A 9,870-nucleotide genomic window follows, 5' to 3' on the forward strand; every position below is an offset into this window, starting at 1 on the left:
CCTCGCTGTCATCTGGCATTTAACTAGCAAGCCTGCATCTGGGCCTCTCTTCTCGGTCAATCTCCAGGATGGTAGGAGGGTTGCTATGAGCTAGTCTGAGTCTTTCTCACTGTGGCCTGCAGGAAATCAATGGGAGGAGGTGTTGCCTCAATCATTGCATGATCCCCTTATGATCTGATGGAACTGCTGTTCTATCTTTACAGAGTTCAGTTGAGGGTTGACTTTTATCTGACTCCAAACACCAACCCATTTGGGAGGATGCAGGTCTGTGTGGCAGCCGGTTTAGTCACTGCGGCACGAGACAGTGCACCTGTCTTCCCTGGGTTGTGTCAGAACAGAACAGCAGGGGATTTCGGAGATTTCACCGCAGTCCGCCCAGGGAACAGGCTGACAGGCAGCTTTCACGTACACCATGAACCATCCCTGCTGTTCCCTGGTGACGTGATGAACTAATGTAATTTAGACCTCAAGTTCGACAAACAGACCAGCTCACATTCATAATAGATTTTTAACTCAATACTTCCTTAACCCATTTATGCCTAAAACGCCTGCTAAAAACGCCTGCTAAAATCCTATGCTATTCTAGGAAAAAGAACCTCATTTCCTGAGGTTTTTCTGAGAAAATAGTAAGAATTGTCAACGTCTACATAAACCTTAATATCTAAGCCTCTGGAGCACCTAGAAACATGAAATAAAAAGCATTTTAAAGGTAAGAACTACAGGTTTTATTAAAACATGCTCCCTGAGCACAACCATAACAGCAACATTTTAAAAACATTCTCAAAACAAGATTAAGAAGAAAAAACAGTATAAATCAATGATATAAAATACAACAAATAACATTTTAACCAAAGCATGGTAAAGGCACACCCCTGACCTGCAGATCCAGCAACAACTTCACGCTGGTGTAAAAGTTGTCCATGTAAACACACAAGTTTGACCCAAAATACGGTTTAGCCAGGTATGACACAATCCGGTAAGCCAGGCCTGTCTCGGTCTTGCCTGCAATGGCCCCTGTGTAAACTTGAAAATTGTTTACGTAGCCTGTATTGCTCTCTGCCATGACCCACACCTTTATCCCCCACTTCACCGGCTTCATGGGGAGGTACTGCCGGAAGGCAAGGCGTCCCTTGTATTTTACCATGGACTCATCCACGCTCACAAACCCATTGACCTCATAGAGGGCCTGGAACTGATGCAAGAGGAGGTCCATGAACCGCTGGATCTTCTACAGCTTATCGGATTTATCCAAGGCAGGGTCCAAGTTATCTTCTAGATGGAGATATCTGAAAATGCATATATGACAAAGAATTTGAGCCTGACATTTGTTTCCATCATTGTGCTTATTTGTATTATGTTATTTATAGTATTTATATTCATAATTGTATTACTATTTATTCATTATTCCATTATTGTATTTATAACTAACATCATTGTATTTATTCAATATCAACCATCATCACCATTAGTAATTGCTATAGCACCACTATCATTACTGGCCATTCCGTTTTCTAAGAGAAGAGAATGGAACTCGGAAGAGAGCACAAGAAAAGAAAACATAAATATTTACCTCCAGATCATGTCGAAACGGTCCCTTGACATTTGTTTGGTAGAGCCACTTAGTTTGCCTCCAGTAATCGCGGCGTGCTGGTAGCTTTAAAATTCCAAAGCAAAGACACAGCCCGAGGAATGTTTTCATTTCTGTTTTCGGGACCGGGGTCCACTTGAGGTCGCGGGGGTCTGAGCTCGTACCTGTTGCGCGTACCGATTCGTTGGAATCCGATCCAGTGGATCAACCGGCACAAAATCATTCTCGTCCTCATTCTCATACTCAAATCCCTTGAATTCTATGACAATATCACTGCCATCGCTATCAAAATCCTCCATGTTCATTGCTACTTCTCGGTCGCCAGCTAGACGCGTCGCTAAAAACAAACATAGAATGTCGCGTGGCTATATGATTGATTGACGTGATTTTCAGCCAACCAAAGTTCGTTTTGGTGGTCTCCTGATCTTTACCAAAGCCTTAAGACCCACCCCATGTGTATTTTTAACCAACCAGAGTGAGTTATATGCTGCATTCGTCATGAAAACAGCACGTGTACAAAATGCTGCGCTACGCAGCAACCGGCAGGAAAGCCTATGTTGCGCTACGCAGCAACCGGCAGGAGGGGCTATGCTGCGCTACGCAGCATCCGGCGCCAATGGGTTAAGAGGGTTTAGTGCCAGGAAGTGTTTAATGGTAGATCCTGCAACACATAACTTTTCGCAAACACATGACATGACTGACCAAATAAACAGTGTCTTTACATGGAGTGGGGGTGAGCAACACAACAGAGGGGACTTTAAGGGGAGAAAATCTGTAGGAACGTACAGCTGATTGGTCAAGCTTCACATGCACAAGTTTATACTCATGCCTGTGTGTGTGTTTGCTTGCACACCTGTGTGTGCGTGCGTGTGTATGCGTGTACGCATGTGTGTGTGTTTGTGTCTCTGAGAAGATGTGTGTTTGTGTGCATTTGTGAACACCACATGTGCCCGTGGTCTCCTGCTTAGGCAAACCTAAATATCCGACGCTGACATGAGCTATGAACACAGGACGTCTGTTTACCACTCACTGGAAGACGAGGTGTAAACACTGAGCTGTGATTCATTATCGCTTCTCTCCTCCAACAATCCCCAGCCATAAAAATGTCTAGCTTGTTGCAATCTCCATTTATCCTCTGTACTAACCTATACCCCCCACTTCCCCCCTCACCCTACCTCTTGAGACGCCAATCCTTCTAAAGAGGATAGAGACAGACTTAGGTTAACAAACATTCATGAAGTCATCACACGAACGAATGCGTAGGTTGGTAGTGAGGGGTAGTTCTTGAGGTGGTCTGTGCAGGTGTTGTTGGATCGCTGGGGACTTTGACCTTAGAGTGTTGTCCCTCCACCACCTCTGCCCACGCTAGTGTCCACAGAACCCTAGAGCCAGGCTGTGCTGGATCCCAGAGGCAGGTCTGTACACAGTCCCTGACCCTGCTGTCGAATCCAAATAAACAAGCATTTGTGACACTCAAACAAATTGTTCTCGAGTCTTGTGAAATCTGGAACTGGAATCCCCCAAGGATAAGAAATGGTAAATAATAACAATCCTAAAAACTACTGATCACATGCTTATCTAGATGTGTTCTGTGTTGTAGCATTTCACCAGTTCAATGTTGATTACTTACATTCATGACTGCTTTCATTACCTTTGAAGTAATTACCTGTAGATGTCATAACATGTGTATGTGTCTTACCTGTAGATGTAATAACCCCTAATCTTTGATTATCTTTAGATGTCATTACCTCTGATGTAATTGATAGTGTAGATGTCTTTACCTGTAGATATCATTACCCTATGACATCATTACCTGTAGATGTCCTTACCCCCCATGCTGGAAATATATGTAGATGGCCTAAACAGTGTTGATATCATTACCTGTAAAATTCATTACCCCTATGACGTCATTACCTGTAGGTGCCATTACCCCTATCACGTCATTAGGTGTATATCATTAATTGTAGATGCCATTAGCTCTGAAGATGTTATTATTGTTATCATTACCTCTGGGGTGTTCATTACCATCCTAGAGCCCTGTCCTCTAAATTAAGGAATTGCAATATATTAGCATTATGTGTGTTTCTGTCTATAGTCGTTTTATTTGCCATTATTAAAACTGCTATGCTTCGCTATAGCACAAAACATATTACATTACACTTCATATAATTGGGAAACATGAGAAGTTTTCTGTGTTGGGAGGGGAGGGAACCTTCAAAAGAGACCCGGGTCACCCTGCGTGGAGTGTCAGTCGCACCCGGAGACAGGACGTGACCACATGTTCCTCTTGACCCTCTCTCATCGTTCCCATCGCCCGTCCACTGCTGCCATGGTTACCTGTCAAACTGTAAGTATGCTGATGATACCGATGCTTGATGTGTGTGTGTGTGTGTGTGATAATTTTTATGTGGTCAAGATATCAACAAATAGCACGTGTAGATACTTATAAAACTGTTTGCAAAAAATCGGATGGTTGAAAAAGTTTTTTAATTTAATTTATTATTGATTTTTTGTTTTAATTTAATCAAAATTTTAATTTTGAATATTGAATAATCTTTGAATCATTCAGAATGTCAGCCTGAGTAACAGTTTATGGTATGGATAATTACTTATCATCAAACCCCAACATGCTCTTGAGGTTTGATCATATGATCCTATAGGTGATTATGAGTCATGAGGCTCGTGATTGGCTAGTCGTTCCCTGGGCTTTTTCTTGTGAATGGGGATACCGTGGGTTGTTTGAGTCATCTCTCCAAGTCCTGGAGAGATTGTACAGGGACACTGTCCGCTACATCCCCTTTAAAGGGTCACAGTGTAGGCAGCTGAGTCTGCAGGTCTATCTGCAATCGAGAAAACAGAAGTGAGAACAACGGAGAATCAAAACATACAATAAGCCCAGTGTAAAACGGCCTGCAAGACTCCTGTCCCTAAAATTATCCTTGGAAAATCCATGATTATTTTAATACTTTAAACATATAACATGCATCTGCTTGACTAGGTTGCTTGAGGTACTTGTAGTTAACTTGAGGTACTTTTAGTTAACTTTTATTTCTAAATACAAATGTGATAGATGCCAATTTGATTTGCCGGAGGGTCAAACTGCACCATGTGTTTTTAAAATGTGGTCCTCTTGCCATCATAGTGGAATAGTTCTGCTCTAAGACCGAACTTCTGCTAGTGCCATACTTGTGACCTCTCACACACAATAGACTCACCCACGCCTCACCTAGTCAGCTCTGCCGCCTGCATGGCGAGTAGTAAATGAGGGGAGGGGCCGGGATGGCCACACTTTATTACAGTCGATACCTATGATGTCACATGTAACTTATGCTCAGGGACTAAGAGTGTGTCATCCTCTCGGGTTCCAATCTCACGTCATCCAGCAGAAATGGTATTCGTCTTAACTGGAAGAAATAAAGATGATAACATCTCTGATAAGAAGAAATGATAATTACCTGGCTCCTGACACATGTTTAACTCTGTAGTGGGCGTATTATGGAATGTTTGTACACAGGTTGGTGGTGTTTATTGTGGTTTTGTTTTCCTGATACAGAATTTGTTGGTCCGCCTGGCGTTGACTGGGGCTGTGTTCTTCTTCTGGGGTGTTGAAGGAAAACTCCCTGACCTCCCAATGAGTGGCATGTATTTTATTTGACTGTTTATGATTTTTTATTTGATGTTCATATTTATTCTGCTTTCTATTCTATTATCAAAAATTATAACAGAAACAATTTATACCAGAATCAATAAAGAAATATGAAATTTTATCTGTGTTCATATTCAAGATATAATACACATCTATACTATACATCTACTTATTCTTCTGGCTGTTGTCTTAAGGTGTGGAAGTGCTCATTGATTGAAATGGGTGCGGATTGAACACAGGTTCAGGCTTGAGCTTTGACGGGAAACAGACTTAAATAATTCTAAGCTATCTGGAGAGCTTACTAACAAGGGTTCGGTAACTTAGTAGAAGGAAAAAAACAAGGAAGCTTAGCTTCCACTGTGAGCTCTTTAGCTACCATCGAGCAACAGTGTTCCAGAGGGCCTAAAAAAGCCCATGTGACAGTAAACTCTGACTTTTGAACCCCCAGACGGGTGTTTCCGCTTGACGCCAGAGGTGCCACTCTACAGGCGGGAGGGCGAGGCGGTGGTCCTGGCCTGGGGCTTCCTGGGCAGAGTCCTGCAGGTACGCAACTTTGCCTCGCTGAACTCCACCTACCTGATCACCAAGGGCAACACAACGGGAAGTGTGGCCGAGGGGAGTGAGGGCCGTGTCCGGCAGAACGGCGGGAGGCTTTGGCTCCTCCCATCACAGAGCTCAGACTCCGGAGAGTACACCTGCTACTACAGGTGAGACGTCTGGTTGGCTACTTACGTGGACTAGCTATATTATTCCAAGACTTTAACTGCTTTCTCTGTAAATTGAACTTGTATTGTATCCGTCTCGTGTGTGGAATGTTTCTTTGTAACTTTGTCGCAAATGGCCCTAAAGAAACCTTGATCTCTCTCAATCTCCCCAGGACTCAGTCGGTGTGTGTGGCGGGGTCCATCTCCATCAAGGTGTTCCCCGAGGACTCGGTGGACGTGAGTAAGCTGTTGTATCCCCACCAGACCATCATGGGTCAGCCTGCCACCGTCTTCTGCCCTTCCATCAGCAGCTTCAAAACCATACAGCACGTTCAGTGGTTCAAGGTGAGGCAGTGTGCTTGTTAGTTTGACAGTGCACGAGTGTAGTTTTATCGTGCACGTATGTACTTTGATAGTGCACCTGTGTAGGTGAATAGTGCTTTTGTGGAGTATGATAGTGCACCTGTGCAGTTTATTAGTGCATGTGTGTAGTTTGATCGTGCATGTGTCATTTGACAGTGCACCTATATAGTTAAATAGTGCATTTTTGTAGTTTGATAGTGCAGGTGGTCTTGATAGAACCTCTTACCCGGCCAGTGTTAGCGCTTTGCTCTACCCAGGGAATAGAACCCTTGACTGATCGCATTAATGTTCAGGGTTCCAGTGCCAGTGCCCAGCGTCTTGAGTCAGCCTCGCACGGCAAGGACCTCCAACTACCGACTGTGGGGACCTCTGAATTGGGCCTCTACACCTGCCTGCTCATGGTGCTCATCAACCAGTCCCAGTACACTGTGAGCAGGACCGTCCTGCTTCAGTCTGACGGTACTAACAACCACCAGCCACTAGGGGGAGTGGTTTACACATTTAAAAGGAAATGAGAGTTTTCCTAAATAAATGTATTTATCATTTTTATTAAGATGAAAAATCAAATACAACTAAGTTATAATGCAGTTCTAAGTAGAAGTACAAATGTGTGTGTGTGTGTGTGTGTGTGTGTGTGTGTGTGTGTGTGTGTGTGTGTGTGTGTGTGTGTGTGTGTGTGTGTGTGTGTGTGTGTGTGTGTGTGTGTGTGTGTGTGTGTGTGTGTGTGTATTCCAGATCCCCTGATTCTGCCTTCAAGGACAACCACAGACCTTTCGGTGACCTCAGCGACCTCTAACCCCAGCGTCCATCCCAAAGACAGAGAGACTACAGTTGACAGTGAGAGAGTGCATAATGCAAACAAACTGTACAACTATGTCCTGTTTATATCGAAAGTGGTTGAAATCCCAAGCATTGGCCAATTTCTAGCCAGGAGTTGCCGTCTTTGCCGTTTTCTGTAGCATTCCCAGTATGTGCTCGCTGTGCGAACCACTGCCTTGTCACAAATTTGAAATTGTGGCTGGTGGTCTGTTGGGTATGGGCGGATGACAACCTTTATGTCACGCAGACATAAAGGTTTTGTCTTTATGTCACGCAGACATCATGGGCGGATGACAACCTTTATGTCACGCTGACCCTCACGGACATGTGTAGGAATCAGGCTTCAAGCAGTAGGCTATGGTCTCTATAGTAACCTATATGTTGTTTGTTCCAGGACTGCCTCCCCCCGTCATCTCAGCTCCAGTCAACGGAACTGTCTATCATGCCGAACACGGTAAGAACAGACTGACAGACAGGTAGACAGTGGAAAGTATTGACAGTCATCCTGTCATCCTAGGCTGACAGGATGACAAACAGCCTCACAGTCTGACAGTCAGGCAGAGGGAGATGGACAGGCTGAGAGGTAGCAGACAGGGTGAGGGGGAGACGGATAGACGTGGCAGACTTACCTCAACATACCCTTCTTTTTTATTTTTTGTTGTTACAGACAGACATATATAGGTATATATACAGACAGACAGAAGGACAGACAGGGAATGCTATATTGTTCTGTAATTTGATTTGCAGGCTCAGGACTTGAGTTGCGGTGTGAGGTGTGGGCTGGCTGTCAATCAACTGACTCAACTCTGGTCACATGGACGGTGGATGGCCAATCCGTTGACTCCTCATACCTCAATCGGCGGGCTTTGGAAGGTGGTAGGAGGTAAACATCAAAGCTTTTTCTTAAACATCACCTTAATAATGTCTATCTGTTGTCCTTCACTTAAGTAATTCCACATTCATTCTTACTATATTATCCCCATTTACTTTAAAGACTTTATAGGTAACACTCTACAAACCTTATAACTTTCTTTAAGCTTTACAACATCATCTTACCAGCTAGTATACATAGTTCTGTGTCTTCAGACCAACCGCCCTCTCTAACACCCCCACCCCCTATCCAATCCTTTCTCTGTTGCCAGGGTAACCCAGAGGATGACTGGCGAATGCCAGGTTGAGGTGAGGCTGGTCATCATCGCGCTTACAAATAGGGACACGGAGGCGGAGTTTAAATGTGTCACTCACAATGAAGGCGGGACACGGGAAGTAGTTGTGCAGCTGAGGCTGGAAGGTGAGTCCTGTTTGTGAGTTTTTTTGTGTGAGTGTGTGTATGTGTGTGTGTGTGTGTGTGTGTGTGTGTGTGTGTGTGTGTGTGTGTGTGTGTGTGTGTGTGTGTGTGTGTGTGTGTGTGTGTGTGTATGAGTGAGTGAGTGTGTGTGTGTCTGTGTTTGGGGGTCTTCCTGTCTGTCTTTCTGTCTGTCTGTCTGCCTGTACTGAGTTTATTACCTAATTAAACCTAATCTCCATCTGCCCATTAATGATATATGTTGAAAAAAAATATTTTGGATCTAAGATAATGCATAACACAATGTCACATGTCTACCTGTATGTGTGTGTGTGTGTGTGTGTGTGTGTGTGTGTGTGTGTGTGTGTGTGTGTGTGTGTGTGTGTGTGTGTGTGTGTGTGTGTGTGTGTGTGTGTGTGTGTGTGTGTGTGTGTGTGTGTGTGCAGACACCCTGTCCACCTGGGCAGTGGTCGGGTCGGTGATCGCCGGCTGCTTCCTCTCAGTCGTCTCTGTCTTCCTCTACTTCCTGTTGAAACCACAACGCAAGGCCGACTACTTTCTGACCCGTCAGACAAGCGTCTGCTAACCACGCCCACAGAGACCACCTCCAACGAAGCCACGCCCATCAGGCCAAGGCTGCACTCCACAAGGCTATAGATTAAATTTGTGTTCGGATTCTATGGGAATTATCTGAACCGCAGGCTTATTATTTATCATGCTCATAAAACACTGTTGAAACACAGCCCGACTATCACTCTGGTATAGACTTGAATTAACTTGTTATGTGATGTTTCAGAAATGTCATAATTACAGCGCTAGTCCTACATTGTTGCTACAATTGTACAATATTCATACCTCAATACAAAAATACAACATTCTGCTGTATTTATTTTTGTTTGACTTGTTTTTACCTCTCTGGACTTTTGTCTTTAATAGTGTTACTGGTCATCAACTGTTGCTCTAATGGTCATGGCCACCATGTGTCATGCTCACCAATCGTTATGTCGTGTTTTCTTACCCAAGGGAAATTGCAATAGTAATGTTTCATATTTTTGATTTTGTCCATATACCCTCCTTCATCATATATTAAAAGTATACCTTCATGGATTTAGTGGCACGTACTTTTTTCAAGGTCAAAGGCAGTTGCAATGTTTCAGTGTGATACAGTCAGGAAAATTAGTTTTAATTTACGATGGTCTATGCATTAGCAGAAGATATTCTTATGTCTAATCCCCGTATTTTGGGTACTTCTACGACGACACCAAATTGTTCCTGCCAAATCCGGCATATCTACATCTGAACAGGTTATGTATTGTTCCTTATTGACTTGTGTATTTATGACGTCATCATTCGATATACGCTTGGCATAATGCCAAATTTGGTTTGATCGACTTGGTTTGTTCCATCAATCCCCAATGGTTTGATCCACAGCCTCGCCCCCCCCCCCCCCCTGCTATTGTGTTAA

The 9,870-nt window shown here is 43.8% G+C and overlaps 1 protein-coding gene across 1 annotated transcript; it reads left to right on the forward strand.

Annotated features, from left to right (window-relative positions):
- The first annotated feature begins 3,804 nt into the window (after window positions 1–3,804).
- LOC130373910 (interleukin-1 receptor type 2) lies at window positions 3,805–9,684 on the forward strand. Its single transcript, XM_056580573.1, has 10 exons — window positions 3,805–3,935; window positions 5,142–5,226; window positions 5,683–5,941; window positions 6,112–6,283; window positions 6,595–6,760; window positions 7,037–7,138; window positions 7,515–7,574; window positions 7,868–8,003; window positions 8,263–8,411; window positions 8,852–9,684. The coding sequence occupies exons 1-10, from the start codon at window positions 3,867–3,869 to the stop codon at window positions 8,989–8,991; spliced, it is 1,338 nt and encodes a 445-aa protein (XP_056436548.1). The 5' UTR covers window positions 3,805–3,866; the 3' UTR covers window positions 8,992–9,684.
- The last annotated feature ends 186 nt before the right edge of the window (window positions 9,685–9,870 follow it).

Source organism: Gadus chalcogrammus, chromosome 20 (genome assembly GCF_026213295.1).
Source record: "Gadus chalcogrammus isolate NIFS_2021 chromosome 20, NIFS_Gcha_1.0, whole genome shotgun sequence".
Lineage (NCBI taxonomy): Eukaryota > Metazoa > Chordata > Actinopteri > Gadiformes > Gadidae > Gadus > Gadus chalcogrammus.